The 19,001-nt window shown below is 38.2% G+C and overlaps 1 protein-coding gene and 1 long non-coding RNA gene across 3 annotated transcripts in view; one reads left to right on the top strand and one right to left on the bottom strand.

Annotated features, from left to right (window-relative positions):
* Positions 1 to 3,186: 3,186 nt before the first annotated feature.
* LOC121437652 lies at positions 3,187 to 18,816 on the bottom strand. Of its 2 annotated transcripts, XR_005972992.1 has the most exons (4): positions 17,910 to 18,816; positions 15,332 to 15,405; positions 3,893 to 4,262; positions 3,187 to 3,638 (listed from the first exon to the last, which is right to left on the bottom strand). It is a non-coding gene; the product is annotated as an uncharacterized LOC121437652 (long non-coding RNA). The 2 variants fall into 2 exon arrangements; XR_005972991.1 differs by having other exon boundaries at positions 3,187 to 4,262.
* The window catches only part of Zfpm2 (zinc finger protein, FOG family member 2), a 407,929-nt gene continuing 407,073 nt past the window's right edge, over positions 18,146 to 19,001 (top strand). Inside the window, exon 1 of the mRNA XM_041637629.1 lies at positions 18,146 to 18,200. Within this exon, the coding sequence (XP_041493563.1) occupies positions 18,186 to 18,200 (15 nt within the window). The 5' untranslated portion in view covers positions 18,146 to 18,185. The remainder of the gene's footprint in view (positions 18,201 to 19,001) is intronic.

Raw genomic sequence — 19,001 nt, 5'->3', positions numbered from 1 at the left:
TCACATTTTGTTGCAGAAAGGTACAGAGAAGAAACTGAGCCTCTCATCTCATATTGTGGGAGATCTAGAAGCAGGGGTGCTGAGATGTCTTGATGGGTAAGTGCTTGTGTCTAAGCACAAAAACCTCAATACCAATATCCAGAATCTACATAAAAGCCAGGCAGGTTGTTAGCACACCGCTGTCACCTTAATGCAGATGGAACAGGAGCTACAAAATTCCTGGCGTTCACTGGCCAGCCAGTCCAGCCCACAGTGCAAGTTCCAGCTTCAGTAAGAGACCTTCTATAGATAACAAACAAATTAATTAATTAATTAATTAATTAATAGAGCAATTGATTCATTAATTACTGAATGAGTGAGTGAGTAGAGAGTGATAGTAGGAAACACTCAAAGTTCACCTCTGGCCTACACACAGATAAAGAGAGACAGATACATACATTGTGTATCATATCCCATTCCTGCTCTCTCTCTCTCTCTCTGTCTCTCTCTCTCTGTCTCTCTCTGTCTCTCTCTCTCTCTGTCTCTCTGTGTCTCTGTCTCTCTGTCTCTCTGTGTCTCTGTCTCTCTCTCTCTCACACACACACACACACTCACACACACACACAGTAATCTGTTGAAAATATTGATTTAGATATGTCAAATTAAACAGATTCTGTTACATTTGAAAAGAAAACGCATTACTAGAGAGTTTCCACTATTTTAGAACTTGTATGTTGTGTTCTTTGATAGGTTGTGTGGATACATCCATGAACAAGAAAAAAAAACTGAATGAACAGAATGTTTCATGGAGAGAAAATAAGAGACCGCTAGAAAGATATGTATTTGGGCAAGTTATAAAATGTATGCTCAGTTACATGAAGTGGATTAATAATGGAAGCAAACATTTGAAAGAACGACAGGCAAGCACGTTTAGCATGCGAGAAGCCACCCGATGAGTCACACAACCAGGTTTCTAGCCTATGAGAAGACTAGGAAGGTAAGGCCAAGGACTTGGGTGATGGTGTCCACATAGGGATTCGGCAGTGTAGTCCGACATAGTGCTTTAAGAGCAGTTGGGGTATAATCAGATCTCCACTTTAAATTAAGCTCCATAGAATCACATGAAGGATGGGTGTGTTAGATAGGAGATGCTAAAGCTAACCCACAAACATTGATGTCCACGTCTATAGTAGACAACAGTACTGAATTATGAGAAGCCAGTAGCGTGTGCAGTTGAGGAATTCTTCTTAGGTAGATTCATCAAGGAATTATGGTAATGCAAACTACTATTTATGAGTTGGAATTTACTATTTATGATTTGGAATTGCCTAGCATTTAGCAGTGAGGTGGACAGTATGGCTGATGATCTAAATAAGAAAGGAAAAAGGAATTTGGCACGGGAAGGCTCTAACAGGAATATGAGTTTCTGTTGCTCACATATATGTAAGAGGAGCACCCGATATAAATTATGTCAAACGTGTGAGAGACAAAGAAATGGAAGCATCAGAAAGAGCCCAGCAGGAGATACGGATTAAAAATCCTGTCCAGGTGGGTCTTGTTTGAAATGATGAAAGCAGAAGAGATCTTCCAGGAATTATAAAAAAACAGAAGAGAATGGCTAAGGACACAACACGGGACACAGCAACATGTAAGGGAGACGAGAAGCCAGTAGCCAAAAAGAGAAGGATTAATTTCATTTAAAAAAAATGAAATACACATTAGGACATATTCTTTAATAGACATAAAAAATAGAGATTCAGTCAGATGGTAAGGGACACATGCCTTTAATCCCAGCACTTGGGAGGAAGAGGCAGGCAGATCTCTGTGAGTTCGAGGCTAGCCTGGTTTACAAGTGCTAGTTCCAGGACAGGTAGGGCTTTTACACAGAGAAACTTTGTCTCAATAAACCAAAATAAGTAAATAAATGGAAAAAAGAGCAAAAGGAATAATAAGTAAAAATGGAAATTGGAAACTTAACTAGAAATAACAGGGGAATAGACAAAACTAAATATACTGCCAGAAATACCACTCAGCCATTTTGGGGGGAAAATCAAATTATAATTCTACATTATTGTTCATATGAAAGTTAAGTCTAGCTAGAGAGAAAAAAATTACATTTATAAAATGTATACTAAAATTGGCTACATAAACAATTGTTATGTTTTTGTAATCTCAGAATAGAGATTATACCTTTAATACATGCACACAGTACATTTAATACATAAACAGAAAGAGTATATTTTTAATACAGAACATCACAACAGAAGAGAAAAGGTGATGCATTTGAGAAAGAACATTATACATAAACAGTGTCAATCTAGAAAAACCATCAATCTGGAAAAACAAAAAGGACATCACAGGGAAAATAGTGAGCAAGTGGTGCCTCAAATCTATAGCTAGCGGGTAGTGTGAATATTAATAGGAGTGAACAATTTGCCACCCTCATCCCCAGTTTTAGCTTTGTCATATTTTTAACTCTGCTTTTTACCTCTCGTGTGTTATAGAGAAAAGTAGGAAAAAAAATAAAACACAACAACGTCAAACCAAAAACAAAGAAAAGGGTACATTTCCTTCAGTGGTTTTGTCTTTTTGATGTCTGTACATCAATCCCATTCAGAATCTAGGAAGAAAAACAGACAACTGATCATCTGATAAGACTGATCCTGGGAGAGAAGAAAGCTCGTGGAAACTGAGAAGTCGGATACACAGCCGCGTCAGAGAGATCTAAGTGTGCAATCTCAAATTCCTCTGTTTATAGGATAAAAGCTCCGTTAAAATCCACTAGTGCTTACCATAGACGTTACAGCCTTTCCTGTCTGATCTTTTCAGGAAAGTTATCTCTGGTATGTAGAGAAGCTACATGCTGAGCCTATTACTACTATGGGAAAGCTTGGTGTTGGTGCGTTTCAATCAATGTTAGGTTTCATACTAAACCGCCCTATACTTTCACCCTGACTGCAAGCTGTTTTGGACATGGGCAATAGAAACTGATGTGGTGTGGGCTGTACTTCAGGCGGAGTAGACTTGGCTGTAACGCAGTGACAAACACACTTCAGAATCTGTGTACCATTTACTCATGAGAAACACCAGAAGGCTTTCCGAAAGCTATCTCTCAACTTGTGACTCAGGATTCAAAGATGCTTTCATCTATCAAGACCAGTTCATTGCCCTCCCTTCCTCCACCTACTAACTCCTTGTCATTGAGGCTCAAAGGTATCCCACCCCAAAGGACCCATCCCTTTAATAAATACTTCTTTCTAAAATGAAGGAGACAGATGTATATAATTGTCACAGAAGAGAAGGCAAGGATAGAAGATTTTGTGGTATTGTGATGAGTTGGGTCTGGGAGGTTATTTTCTTGTTACGTCTTCTCAATCCAACTTCAAAGGAGCACATGGTCTGCAATTTTCTTATGTGACCAGGAAGAGGAAGATGTGGAGTAAGTGTCTAGCCACAATACATACTTTGGTCAAGAAGAGAGCTGTGTGCTTCCTGTCATGGATCAAATAAAGTCACACCTTTATGTTCCTTAATGGGAACAACTCAACCTGCCCCCATTTGGTACGTGTAGGTCAAGATCCGGTGTTTGTCCTTTCTCCTGGGTGTGTTTAGCTTTTCCAGGTCAGGTGTCTTATAGGCCACATTGACATGTTACCCACCTAATCAGGAAATAAGAAAATCCATGGTGAATATTCTGAACTGCAGAGGGGAAAGTAAGAGCAATGATGTTTAGTGAAGGCATTGCCTATCCCCAGTATGTGGAACACAGTCCTTATCCTATGCTATCTATACTAAAAATAAAGTCCTGATGCTTTTAGAAAAGCAACTTCTTAAAGATAATAATTTCTATGCTAATATGATTATAAATGCATTAATTTCTGTAATCCCTGAGTAAAAACAAAATATACTTAACTTTTCTTGTTGGTACTTAATAAAATAATACAATTCTTCTATCCGCCTGAAAAATTGTCCATTGTCCATTCATTCCATGAGGTTGTAACATAAGGTCAGAACTAATCAAAACGGAGCTTGGGGTGTAGTAATTACTCAAAGACAAGTACTGTTATTATTATCGCTCATATTAAAAAATCAGTTATATATCAAGTAGACAGAAGCTATTTGTTGGGCAAAACCCACATGGGGGTGCCAGATCTTCAAGTTGATTTACAGAGTCACAGTGTGCTGGGGAACAGGAGTCAGGGCGCTGGCAAGATTTGATCTTTTGATGGTTGTGTGGAACAGCTGTCCCATGTTCTTCTGATACCACATTAGAAAGTTTTATTCTGAAAAAAAAAAAGAATCTTTGTATTTTCTGACCTGTGAAAGCATCATCCCAATTCTGCTTTTATCCTCATGTAGCTTCTCTCTCTCTCTCTCTCTCTCTCTCTCTCTCTCTCTCTCTCTCTCTCCCTCTCTGTATATTTGATTTTCTCTGTACCATTGTCTCTAGCTCTCTCTTCCTGTTTGCCTTCATATTTTCCATTCTCAAATATGCAACAGTCATATTCAAATAATGCCCATCTTAATGACTTCATTTAATTTAATTGCCTTCTTAAAGATCATATTTCCCAATAACCTCATATATTATGATTACAACCAATGGTAGAAGCACAAATTGACACATAATCTTGTTGCATTAGTGATTAATATTTTGTTAATGTATTTTTCATTCAAGCTGCATATTTCATTAATAGACAATAGTTATTATCAATAATTATTTGTATTAGAAATCATATATGCATTGTTTATTTTGTGGGGAATAATTATGTTAGTGTATAGCACAATACTGCCTAGTGCTCAAGAAATTCTTCTGTTGCCTCTTGTGTCCCAGAGTTTAAGATACCATCTGTTTAGGGTGTTTCACAGTAAACAATTGGCTATAAAAGAACAAAGAATCAGGTACACACAGCATACCTTTATAGTGGTTGTCTCTAAACAGGGGATCTCCATGCTTTAACTATGCAAAAACTATTGTTTCACCCAAATCTTCTACTAAGAAATTGTTTCATATTGTTTTTTTTTAGTTGCTCGGTTTAAATAAGCATTGAAAGAATAAGAGCCAGGAAATAATCATTGAAGCATTAATTTAATTAAAATCAATATCTTCATCATTTTTGTTGTTTATTCATGTTGAGTCCTATTATTCACTTGAGTAGGTGAAACTTCCTTATAATTTACAAGGTGGTGAACTGGAAACCAGTGCTGTGGTGCACAGACATTATTTTAGGTCACAGATATTGTCAAACAAATAGTTTCACAGGAACTATAAAAATAATATTTGGGAATAAAAGATACAGGACTGTTTGGGTTTTTTATCTTTAAACTGCACTGGCTTTGCTTGCTCTGACTAAAGTGCCCCCATCAAGGAAGATGGGGTTGCTCTGAAAGCAGTCATCTGAAGAACAGAAAATGACCCCCTGCCCAGTTCAGAATGCCGTATGTCACACCTCTTGATAATCTGCTGGCCCAGGATGGCATTAATACATATTGTCTTCTTACTTCTACCTGTATCTTGTATATTTTGTTGAATAGTGGATTATATATATTCATAAAGAATAGTTAATTTAGTAAACAAATAAATGAAAATCATAGGGGGGGTCTACATTGTAGTTCAATCAGCATTTTCTGTCCTTTAAAATGAAAAGTTCAAATTAATCATCCTGTTCTTTTTCTGAACTCTTTTTCATGTTTACACTTCAGAGCATTATTAGAATATAAAGTTGTAATTTCAATTTTATTAACACCATGGCATAAATATTGACCTTCACAGAGTTATTTGTTTTAATTTAAGTAAGTCTCTATTCTGTAGCATTTCCATCAAGGTGGGAAGATAATTTAAGACTGTAACCAGGTCTTTATTTTGGTTAGTTATCAAGTAACAAGCCTAAAAAGACTGGCCAGGTACAGAGGCAATATACAATATATCTATTTACTGATTGAGAGAGAAATTGATAATTCAATTCTAGGATGACATTATTTGGATAGAAGTCTGGGTTTTGTTCTATTTTACTGGTAAAGGGATTTTTGCTTCACCATTAAAATAATATAAAACTCTCCAAATCCCCATAATGGTGCCATTTATGAAATGTGTGTTTGTAGGAAAGGCTTTGATCAGAGAAGAGGACCAAAGAGAAGGGGTTTTCTACTTTAATTCCTGCCGTCCTGGGAAAGCAGGGACAGGATATATGACAGTATGTCAGAGGAAAAGTAAACTTGAAAGTTAAGCGAGTATAGATAGGTTTAGAACATGTAACCCAAATAAGATACTGTATTGAATATATATATACTTAGGTCATTCAAATTTTACCTTGTGATCAAGTGAGAAGGAAATGAGAATTTTGTAGGCACACACACAGAAGAATATAGTCATAAACTATACTTCTTACTAAAACTGTATTTTGGAGGCTCCTGTCAGATATTATAATGAACATATAACTAGATCATAAAAATCTAAAAGCAGTACTCCATAGTATATTAAACACAAGCAGTGTTTCTCACAACTGCCAAAAACATGATTAATGGTCAAGATGTGTGTGTGTGTGTGTGTTTGTGTGTGTGTGTGTGTGTGCCTACAAAATTCTCATTTCCTTCACACTTGATTATCTAGACATCTGGATTGAGAAGGCCCAAGAAATCTTGATCATGACTGGTCTTCTCTGTATAGAGTCATTCAACATACAGACAAAGAAAGAGAATGAAGGAAATACTTTTCAACATCTGACAGATTGGGAACACTATCAATAGCGTTTTGTAAGTCTGTCAGGCAAGAAAGCACCACACAACCAATAATTAGACCAAGTTGACTCCCCCTTAGAAATTCAATCTAAAACATAGTCTTTAAAAGTACTATTTAGAACTACAGATTTACTTATTTTAGAACTTATGGAACCATAGGGACTCCAATGGGAAGAAGGCAAAGGGACCAACGGAGTTATCCAGGTAGAGGCATCCCAACTAGAATTCAGGTTTCTGTTTGCATGTCCAGACACTGTCCATTTTCTTAAGGTTTTGTAACTGCTCATTATTGTAGAAGCATGCTTGATAAAAGGAGACCGCCATTGACTTTCTGCACAGCAGCACAGACATAGAGGTAGTACATCTACAGCTACAGTACATGCGTGGGAAGTGCATGCTTTTTTGTCATTCTGAACACTCCTTTTCTCCCTGCACAAATGTAAGTTCATTGGGCCAGAGAGAGCACTAAGCAAGAGAATCATTATTATTTATTTCCAGGGTGGTGCAGTTTTTGTCATTTTGGTTGGTACCATTCAGGTACGGTTTAATAGAAAGGCAGAATAGATACGGGAGCTGGGTACCAGCCGTGGAGTGGAGTTCTCATGTGTTCTGCAATCGTCAAAGTGTATTTACTCACACAATGCTAAGTCATCACATGCTAAGGAATGAAGCTGGTGTCTAAGGGTGAAAACACGTATGCTTTCTGTTTTTCATTTTTACAAGCAATTGGTGTTCTTCGCAGCCGCTGCACCTAACATAGAGAAGTTAATTTATTTACTTGATCACTGATTCATTTATTGCCTCAAATGTGTGTGGTATCTGTAATTGTGCACGCGTGCATTCACGTGGGTGTGGACACATGTGGATGGGGAGATTTGATAGTTAGAGGTTGATATTGGTATCTTCCTTGGTTGCTCTCCACTTTACATATTGAAGCAGGATCTTTTTAAACACAGAGCTTGTCCACTCAGCTAGTCTAGCTATCGAGTTTGCTCTAGACATCCCTCTGTGCCCATCAGTGCTGGGGATACAGCTGAGACACTGAGGCCCCTGGCACTTATTTGGGTGCTATGGATGTACACTCAAGTCCTTAAACTTGCTTGCCCATAAAGCTTTTTAACCAATGAGCCATTTTCTCAGGTCCTCATTCAGAGAGGTTTTAACTTGTTTTGTCTACTGAGAGTAAAATTTGACTTAATGAATATTTATGGATATTAGCTAGTATCAACCAGACAAACAGAAAGTGATCAAATACCCCAAAAGAGCAGATCCAGGGAGAAAGGCCTTGTCTTGGCTCACAGTTTAAGGGCACAGTGCATTTTAGTGGGAAATCCTGCTGACAAGAGCTTGAGACAACTGTTCACATTGCATCTGCAATCAAGAAGCAGAAATGATGAATGTTTGTGCTCAGTTAGTTTCCACCTTTATATTCAATCTGTTGCTTAAACCCTTGAAATCATGTTGCTCCTCCTTAGAGTGGATATTCCCAAAAGAATAAATATGATCAGGATAATCTCTCACAATTATGCCCAGAAAATACACTCAACTATTTTCTGTCATAGGTGTGCCTGGAGGCTTGTCTCTTAAGTGACACTAGATTCTTGACAAATTGACAATCAATAGTAACCATCACAAGGGTAAAACTAGCAAGAAAAAGAAGAATATATAAATGTTTTCCCTAAGGCTATTTTAAATTTCATGTTTTTAATTATGTGTTGTTTTGCTGACTGTGAGGGTAGCTTGGTGAAGATACACATGGATGCTCAGTAGCCACACCCACACTTTCACCTCTCTGTGCATGTTAAAACCAAAGCCATAGTTTCCATACTTGAAGTGTATAGTTAAATTATGCCTTGTGTTGTCCATTATACCAAAGGCCTGAGAAGAATAAACTTGAGAGCTCAGATTTATTGTGGTTCATGGTTCCTGTACATGATCATTTATATTGAACACCATGGCAGAAAGCAAAGAGCTCAAGACAGAAGAAAGCAGATACCTACCTACGGGAATTCCGGAAGGAGGAAGAGAGAATAGGGGTAGGGAAAAAAGGAGGAGGAGGAATAGAAGGAGGATGAGGAAGAAAGAGATAGAATATAGTATTCTTATGAACACATCTCTAAACCTTCAATTAAGTCCCACTTCCTGATACTTCTCAATGTATTATCAGAATGTGAATCCATCAGTACGCTAATATGTTGATGTGGTCACAGCTCTCATAATCTAATCACTTCCCAAAATCCAGTAGCTAGCAACTAAGTCTTTACTAGCAGACCTAAATGATTATCTTCATGGACTATCTTTATGGAGTATGGCTTTATTTTATTTTAATTGCAAGCAAATGATTTTAGCAGGTACATTAGCATCCAGGCCTTCAGAGTTCTCACTAATCTCTGCATCAGACTTGTAAGCTGTATAGTTCTTAATGCTATTCAATAATTTCAGAGAGCATCAGTGTCTGCAATCCACAGACTAGGTATTCTTTTCACAAGGGAAAGACAATAATAATAAAAAATAAAAATAAACAAAAACAAAAAACACAAAAACTTAATGATGGAAAAAACCAAAGTATTAATAGAAAAGAAAGAAACCTTAAAGACAAAATGACTGGAAGAAACTGTAGAAAGCAGACAAGACATGTGGAAATATTAACAGACAAGAGTATAGTCTCTCAAAAGCCAGGATTTTGAAGATAAGGAAACAACAACTTGTTTGAAGGTTTGTGGCTAGAAGTAAGATTTGTTTTGAATGCACATTACATGAATACAAATATAGAGCCAAACAAGTCCAGCATCCCCTACACCTACACACTGAGTAACAATTGTAGAATAAATTCAAGACTGAAGTGTGTGGATAGCTAAAGTCTTTTAGGAGTTTCCCTTTTCAACTGCCATCCAAAGTATGTGGAGTTTGTTTTTATGGCTGCCAGATGACTTCAAAACCATCCGAGGACAGCAGCAGTGAAATCCTGTGAGATCTCTGTCCTACACTGATGTGGGAGTCCCCTCTGTGTGCTGTGATTACCATTAATGAATAAAGAAACTGCCTTGACCTGTTGATAGGGCAGAACTTAGGTAGGCAGGGAAAACTGGACTAAAAGCTGGGAGAGGAAAGGCGGGGAGAGGAGCCATGGAGCCCCCAGAGTCAGACATGTCAAAACTTTGCTGGTGAGCCACTGCCACATGGCGATACACAGGTCAATAGAACTGGGTTAAATCAATATGTAAGAGTTAGCCAATAAGCTAGAGCTAATGGGCCAAGAAGCGATTTAATTACTACAGTTTCTGTGTGATTATTTCAGGTGTAAGCTAGCCAGGCTGCAGGGAAGAACAGTGGCCCCCACCCCCAACAGTACACAAAGAACAATATGCAACTGAGGAATGCAGAGAGGGCAAAATACTGTTTTCCCTAGGAAAGAACACACAGAATGATTCCCTAATACCAAATGGTCAGCCTGAAATCAGGCATAGAATTAACATTATAAAGACTTAGCAGATCCGGGTGGTGTTGGCACATGCCTTTAAGCCCAGCGCTTGGGAGAAAGAGTCAGAGAGTCAGGCAGATCACTATGAGTTTGAGGCCAACCTGGTTACAAGAGCTATTTCCAGGATAGGCTCTGAAGCAACACAGAGAAGCTCTGTCTCAAAAAACCAAAAAAAAAAAAAAAAAAAAAAAAAGAGTTAGCAAGTTTTATTTATGCATTTAGAAATATATATTTGTATACATATATAATATATAAGATCTATTATTTACATACAACTAATATACACATAAATCATAATATTCATTATTAGTGTTATATAATATATAATGAATAAATATACATTGTATGTGAGTACATAATACACATGATATTAGTAATAATTTGTAAATAATTGTAAATAAATTTTGCATTTATAGATTGTATTAATAACATGCATATAAATTAATCATTAATATGTTATATAGTTGATTAGTATGCATGTATTATATATATGTATTATATATGCAATTGTTTTCTGTAACAACAATTAATGAAAAAAGCCATGAATTTGAAAGCAATTAATGAGGAGTATATGGGAGGGGTTGGTGGGATGAAGAACAGGGGGGAAATGATATAATTTCATAAAATAAAATATTAGAATGGTGATATAATAAAAAGATGATTTAGCAGTCTATATATTGTTTCAAGAAATGTTGAATGGATAAGAGTCACAAAGTGTAATTATTAAGTTATTCAGAGAATAAAACCTGCTATGTCCCCTGTTCCACTCCAGGTACAAGTCATGCCAACAGGCTCAAGGAGAAGATGCATCCTGGCCTCTGCCCACGGGCATTTTTGGTTTCCATTTATCCAGGAAAATTTATCCAGTGCTTTCTATTCTCCACCCTTTGTTCTGTACTACATCAGGGGGCCAAACCAAGATGGAAGATCTCAAAAGACTAGTACTAGTTTGAATTGCATCACGTCTTTACTAAGATTAGTGTTCCTTAGTTGAAAAAGGAAGTGGAGAAAAGATGTAAAATAATTAGTTAAGGGCTAAATAATACTTCACGCCTGCTGAGAGACTTGCACGCGCAAAAGCAATACTCAATAACTGTTGTCTGAAATGTCATCATGGAAATAAACCGAGATACACAAACATTTCATTGCATGGAACACTGATCACTAAGAGGTGACAACCAAGGTGGCAAACACGAATACTGCTTCTAGACATAGTGATAATGCTATATTGCACGTATGTCACATATAATAAAATGCACAATTTAAAAATGACAAGTATAAGCAGGGTGGAAATGACAGATTCAACAGGGTAAAAGCACTATTCTCTATCCAAATTGCCCACCCTTCCTACTTAGCCCACGTGACTCAATAATAAAATACGAAAGAATTGTCTTTCGGCAACTATGTATCACCTAAGATACTTTCAGCATCAAGTCATAGAAGACCAGCAGAAACTGTTACAAACAATTATCAGTCTTATTAGAAAGGAAACCCAAACATATACGTAGTCTATACACAAAGCATATATGAAGTCTAGTGTAATTATCCTTTGCTCTCTGCATATGATTCTCTTTATTTCATAGTTCTCTATGGTTGAGGAATACAGATAATTCAAGAAACTTAGATCCCACTACAGGATAAAATAAAGGAAACCTCCAGCGTAATGAGGGAAAGAAAATTTCAGTGGCAGAGAACGATCAGATTATAGTGGGGCAGAAGAGCACCTTTGTGAGATAAAAGAGACCCTTACTGGTATAGTTAGCTCATTTCTCTGAATGTGCTGGCATATTTGAGAGCATTATATTAACCAGGGAAGTAAAATAATCATAGTGTATAGAATTTTAGAAAGATGACCAAAAATGAATATAATGTCTAGGAAAAAGCAGAATTAGATAACATTAGAATTCTCTATAGGTCCATTTCACAGCATATGAAATATTCATTTCTCCCTAAAGTTATTCCCAATAAATTTTTTTATTACAATTTGGAAAATAGGTATCAGGTGAGGTGACTTGCTTCTATCTATACATATACATATATCCTAAAAATCTGTTAAATTGTTGCTTTTCTTTCAGTAATTTATAGAAAAAGTTTTATAGGATAGAAAATAAAATTCACCACACAAGTATAAACATTATTCTGGTGAATTATAATGACATCCTTAAAATTTATGTGCAAGGTAATCTGCTAGATGCTTATTCAAATGTGGAAGAGCAAAGTAAAACATTAAACCAAACATCTGGGACCAGAATCTCTGCAGTCAAGAGGGCTGTGTATTTGCATGTCAATTATCATTGTGCCCTTGAGGAACTATGGGTTTGAAAATACAAATATTTCTCCCATTCATTAACTTGGCATAAATGTCCAAAATCAGTAGTAGATGGCAGTTTATGGTGAGATCTAATTCATGTTGAAGACTTATTCATTTCATGTTTATAAGGCTTGTTTGTTTGCCACCCCCCACCTGGCCCCTTGGCAAAAGTATCATCCTAGATGCCTTTGTAGTTCTTCTGAAATAAAGTATAAAATTTAAAGTAGGTTGATGCTTCTAAATGTAAATATTTAATTAAGCAAGTCAAAGTTTCAGATGGTTAAATTTTTATCTTGGTTTAGTCTTTGGGGTTGAATATTACAGGAATCAACTTGTACACATTTATGCCCAAAATAGCCAAAACAGAGAAATTGGGAAAACTGTCTCCTGAGGAGCCATTGGCATCTCATTGCCTTGCATGTCTGAAGCACTGTTGCTGCCAAGCCAGCCTAGAGCAGGAAGTGGAACTCTGTGGATTCTCAGCTGATGCAGTCAGCAGTTACTCGTTTTGCTAATTGTCTCCCTACTGTTTCTGCAGTAGTTGGCGGTCTATGTCAGAATAACCAGAAGAAACAACTTAGAGGATTTAAGATCCACTCTGGCTTCCTTCAGAAGATACACCAAGGAAATCAAAGCTTGTCAGCTGGCGCTTGAAGTTAGAGCTTGGTCTAGTCACATCCAAACTCAAGCAACAGTGACCGTAAGCCCACCCCACCTCTAATTGTCTACTTCCTCTAGCTATGTCCTACCTCCTAAGTGTTTCATGTACCCAAACAACACTTGTAGCTGGGACCAGCCTTCCAAACACAATAGCCTATGAAGTTTGTTTCACCAATATACCACAACAGCTACTTAACTTCTTTCTTTCTTTCTTTTTTTTTTTTTTTTTTTTTGGTTTTTTTCGAGACAGGGTTTCTCTGTGGTTTTGGAGCCTGTCCTGGAACTAGGTCTTGTAGACCAGGCTGGTCTCGAACTCACAGAGATCCGCCTGCCTCTGCCTCCCAAGTGCTGGGATTAAAGGCGTGCGCCACCACCGCCCGGCTCCCATCACTTCTTTCTTATGGCAACAGAATATACCAAAATTCTAGAAGTTTTACATAGTCATTCATCAAGCTCACATAAAGATTTCAACTCTTTACATAAACTCCGGATTACTAAAACCTTTGGCCCATCAGATTTCAGACATATATTCTTTTGGGGCCAAGTATATGCCATAAGAACATGAAGCCAGGCATCTTAGATAAACATTGCTGCTATTTCCTGTACTCAGTATTCTGTCTCCAAGGATTAGGAATCAGTCCCCAAATGAGACAGGATCAGCCTGATCTTACTGTTTATTTTTATAATTTTGCTAGCATGTTTTATATGTCCAACACTGGGGGAACCCTTAAAATCAGAGAACTTACTAAATAAATGAATGGAAAGAGAATGGCCTTGGTAATGACAGGCTTACATAGAACAGTTTCCAGTGTATTTCAACAAAATAGGACATGTTGTAGTGGATGTACATCTTGTCAGTACCCAAGAAGAGGCATCTCACTAATATTTGTGAGGCTGATGGTGTCTTCCTGTGAAAGACATCTACAGCTGCACTAAAAGGATACCACCACATAGTACACCTGACCAAGCAGATCCAAGTGAAATACAATACAAGTGACCAAGACTCAGACACTTATGTGCCCATAGACAATATTGAGGTGTCTAAAACAAGTCGTGAAACGTTGATGTGTGTTTTGATTTGAATTCTGTAAGAACGTAAGACTGAAAAATCAAATGTTGATATTGGCATCTTTCAATGACTGTGACCACTAGCAACTTCTCATTTGCATTTCTCCAGGGCAGAAAGTGTAAGAGGAGAGATACCCCTCTTTCTCAAGAACTTTAGGAAAATCTCTCAGGACCCACTGTCATAGGAACAATGTAGAATCCCAAGACAATCACAACAGACAGAAGGATGAAATAGCTTAATTGGTTAGGGACTGAGAAAGGTTGCATTTGCAACCCACCTAAATAATAATATGGAGGAGTGGGAGAGAGACAAGGAGGAGAGGAGAGGAGGAGGAGGAAGGGAAGAAGGAGGATGAGGGAAAGAGGAAGGAGGAGGGGGTGAAGGAAGAGGAAGATGAGGTGGGGAGAGAGAGGAGGAGGAGGTGTTTCTTAAGATACCATTATTATTAGTGGAACCGCCAGGCAAACCTAAGAGAAATCTGTAGAGTGGAAAGGGTACTCTTTCAGAGTTAACTATATTCTTTACATTTTTCATTATATTGTCATAGAAACATTGCTCTTCCTGTTTTAAATAGTCACCCCATGATTCTGCTCTATCAGAAAAGTGATTCGAACTAGAGGAAAATCTTAAGCCGTACTTGTCTTTTTTCCTGGATTATATAAGCATTTGAAAATAAAGAGAACAAGGACTTTTTAAAAACAATGTGCAGAGATATTTTCATAGACTTTCGATAATCTGATAAATTAAGTAGACACACTTAGATAAGTATTTATGCGTACAAGCTCCTACTAGGGATGGAGAGGTTCATGAATTCAGTGAGTGAATATTTCAGAGCCCTCTTTGCAAGAAAGCTGGTACTCATTTTCATAGCTATGAAACAGGAGTGGCATTTAGGTGAATTTGTTGATCTCTATTTTTAAACCGTTAAAATTATTTTTAAGAAATACTCAAGAATAATAAACACGACTTTTATACTTGGTTCTTGTTCAATCCATTGTCACAATCTCAAACCAAAGACAGATATACTGTGTTCAATTTCTGGTTATGACATATGAGCAAACAGTCAGTCTCTCTGAAGGTTTTGACTATTACTTACTTTCATAATAAAGAAGGTAATTTGCTATCTCATAAGATTGGCCTGGGAGCTTTCTTGGTCAATTTGTTGATTCCCTGTAGAAAAAAGAGAAGCGCATTTATAAAACAAATCCCAGAACAGACAGACATGAATACAATCCACTTATTCTATGAGTTGAATTTTTGTACTGTGCTAAAAAAAATTAGAATTCTTGCAGAGAAGTTTATTCCTTCTACCATACCTTCCCTAAATATTGCATCAATCAAGAATTAATTTATTTATGACTACAGGAAGTACGTCATGGTTTCTCTACTTGTTCTACAAACGAGATTGTAAATATCTGTCTACCTATCTCTCTATATCTATCTATCTATGTATCTATCTATCTATCTATCTATCTATCTATCTATGCAAACGCCAAAATGTTATATTTGTAGGTTTTCCTGATAAAATACAAGGTATCTAGTTAAATTTGAAGTTCAGATAAGTTTGAAATATCAGTAGGGTAATTACGTACATGAAGCATATTTTTCTCAAATAAATTACATCTTTTGACACTCCTATTTAACTGGACATTTTGCATATTACTTGTAAGACTACAACAGCCTCATACGCTTATACAGGATATCATCTCCTTCATCTGTAAGTAAGCACTGAAGAGCAACTATTTGAAAACATACACAGCTCTGTTCTCGCTGAATTTGCAATCAAATCCTTTCTATTGTTTCTTTCTTAATCAGTTCCTGCTAACATGCCTTTTACTTCTGAGACTTTAGGAAGGAGAGTAGAAAGAGGTAGGTGCTCATTTCAGATCGATTGCAGATCAATCCTTTAAATATTTGAGAAGCTATTACTCAGAGTTATATGTTCTCTGCTTTTAAATTAACTATCATTTTACATGGGATTTAGAAGGATTTCTTATAAGAAGCAGAAACTTTTCTAAACAAACCAATATGTGGGCATTAAGTCTTGTGAGTCTCAAAAATGAATAATTCATTTTTACGTAAATGAGAAATTATTTTGTGCAGTTACTTACACATTTGCACATGTATAGTTAATAGTCATTGGCGACACGGGGTATTAGTTGTGAATTGTGGTTTTCAGTATCACAGACACATTTGTTGCTGTGGTTTCGCAATGCCGTTTCCTGATTCTTCGCTCAACTGTGGTTTTCATAATCATTGTTTGGGAGCCATGTAGCTGTGGCTTGGAGCTGCTAGATCCATTTGGACAGAGATAATTCCATATAGGTTTTGCTGTCTTTTTATTTTATAACCACGGCGAGTTAAACAAGAGAAACTAAAAATTGAACCTTAAATATAACTCAAAATCTCATTTTAAAATGATGAGAAAATAGATGTAGGAGTATTCAGTTTATTTAATTCATATACATTTACTTCATTAATCAAATAAATATAATTTATTTCATTAACATACATATATATATATGGTTATACATTTCGATAAACCAATATACTGTTTATAATAACATACTCTGGTTATTTTATCAATCTTGCCTTAAATTTCCTGACTTTTGTTCCTTTCAGTTTTTAAAGCAAATGTTTAGCACAGATTTATTTGTTTCTTTTTGCTTTGCATATTTAACTATTTTAGATGCCAAAAGAAACACTAACTGCTGTGTTATTTTAATTCCGGTGGACATTCCTTTTGGGTGACATAAGTCAGCCAATTCTGTCAAAGATCTATGAAAACTGTAATGTACAATAAATACAATTCTAAGATTCTCAGCATGCCAATTTATCGGTAATGAATTGAGAATGAAGGAGGCAAAAAGTCGACGTCTCCGTTTGCTTATTCACCCCACAACGTAAGTACAAATAACCTTGCTTTTCATGGGACTTAGGATCTTAATTTGCTGCATCTTCAGGGCAAGGACTTGGTCATTTAGTGCCTTTTCCATTGCAAAGGATCATGCACTGCACTGTTAAAACCTCATATGGCCATAGAGCTAATGGCAGTGTAATCAAAGTCACAATTGGTCTCCAGCCTGGTGTTAAGATTTGCTCAGCCGTACCTTTCATGAGGAAAAGCTTTACACCTTTAGAAGATGTCCTAATGGGATACAAAATGACAGCGAGTGGAGAGCTGCCTGCACAAGGAGCATCCTGCATTATGCTCCAGCAGTCCAGGCTCTGTGCTGACCCCAGACCCTTTTAGAGTATCATTTGATGATGCTTGTGTCTATGCTAGTCAAATAACAAAGGGGACCCCATTTCAGGTCAGAGTGGACAATTTCACAGCCCCCTGGGGGAGACATTGGCAGTATCTAGGGAATGCATGTTAGCGATCATAGGAGTTTATTAGTAAACGCTATTTACATAAAGTAGCTGGTTCTGCACGGCCACATCCCTTCTCTCACACCTGCAAGAATTACATTTAGTACTCAGTGTATCAGAAACTGTGTGAAACTAAGTGAACCTCTCTCACCTTAACTTGACTCAAATAATGCTTTGCGATCGTTTCAAAACATGTTCTCTCGTGCCTTGCCATTTCCCAAACCGCAAACACACAACCAACAAATAGGAAAGAAACAGAATTCAATAAACGAACGAACCAGGAAATAGTTGTTGGATCTTACCTGATTGAAAAATTATGACAATAACAAATCTTTTATTAGCTCCACGGTGCTTCCCTGTGGCAGAACTAAGAGAATGGAAGGTCATGGGGGCAGGGTGGAACTGCAGAACTTCCACAGACTTCACACAAAGTTAGTATTTCGTGTTAGAGCTCAAAGTTCCTTTCCTATCTAGAGCGAATCATCCAGCTAACCATCGTCCTTTTGGATGTGAGGAAAATATCTGCCTGACTCCCGATTCGGGAATTTCACTATTTCAAATGGAAACTCTCAAGCAAGATGCCGAAAAGCTCTGTGAGTACAGCTCAGCACCCCATCCTTGTGGGCCCAGTGGGGGATGGTTCGTATCCGCAGCAGTCTCCCGGGAACTCTGACAGCAATGAAATGGTCTCCTGAGAGCCTGGGCAGATGAGAGGACTTAACGGGCCCCAAGATACACAGTTGGCGTTTGTGATCAGCTGGCTTTTGCCGGGGACTTTGCCAGTGGCCTAACCTTCCTGCCAAGAAACTGGAAGGGCGGAGGGCGGGGGCTCCTGAAGGGGAGCGGTAACTGGAAGCACAAAGTTTATGGAAGGAGACTGAGATTTCTTTGTGCCCTGCTAGATGGGCGAGGCTTTAGGGAGGAGTGTGAGGGGGTCCGTTGGAAGAGGCTGTTGGAAGAAGTTGCTGGAAGGGGAGCGGGGGAAGGGTGGCCTGGCAGCTGCCCAGCATTGACGCGGTGACAACTGCAGAAGGTGCCCCCCCTCCAGACCTCACGTCTCCCTCAACCCCATCAACCCCTTCAACTCCCACCCACGCCGCGATCCCCTTGCACTCCACGCGACCGAGGCCCGGCCGTGAGTTTGCATCCGGACTGGCTTTGGATGCAGCCAATCCTCCTTTCGCTGATGGCATAGTCTCCCCTCCCCACAGCCCGGGCGCGCCCCTCCTTCGCGCGCCTCGCCACCTCCCGCAGCAGTGCGAGCGCGGCGCGGCCCGGAGCGGCGGCGGCGGCGGCGGCGGCGCCCGAGTCTCTGCCCGGCAGCCGGGGACGCGGGGAGCAAGCGCGCACCTCCTCCCGCACCCTCCGCCCCTTGCAGTTCGGGTCCCCCTGAG

Source organism: Microtus oregoni, unplaced genomic scaffold, assembly GCF_018167655.1.
Source record: "Microtus oregoni isolate MIOR12 unplaced genomic scaffold, Mior012 000053F_ref0000044, whole genome shotgun sequence".
NCBI lineage: Eukaryota > Metazoa > Chordata > Mammalia > Rodentia > Cricetidae > Microtus > Microtus oregoni.
This window is presented reverse-complemented; position numbering and strand designations above follow the sequence as displayed.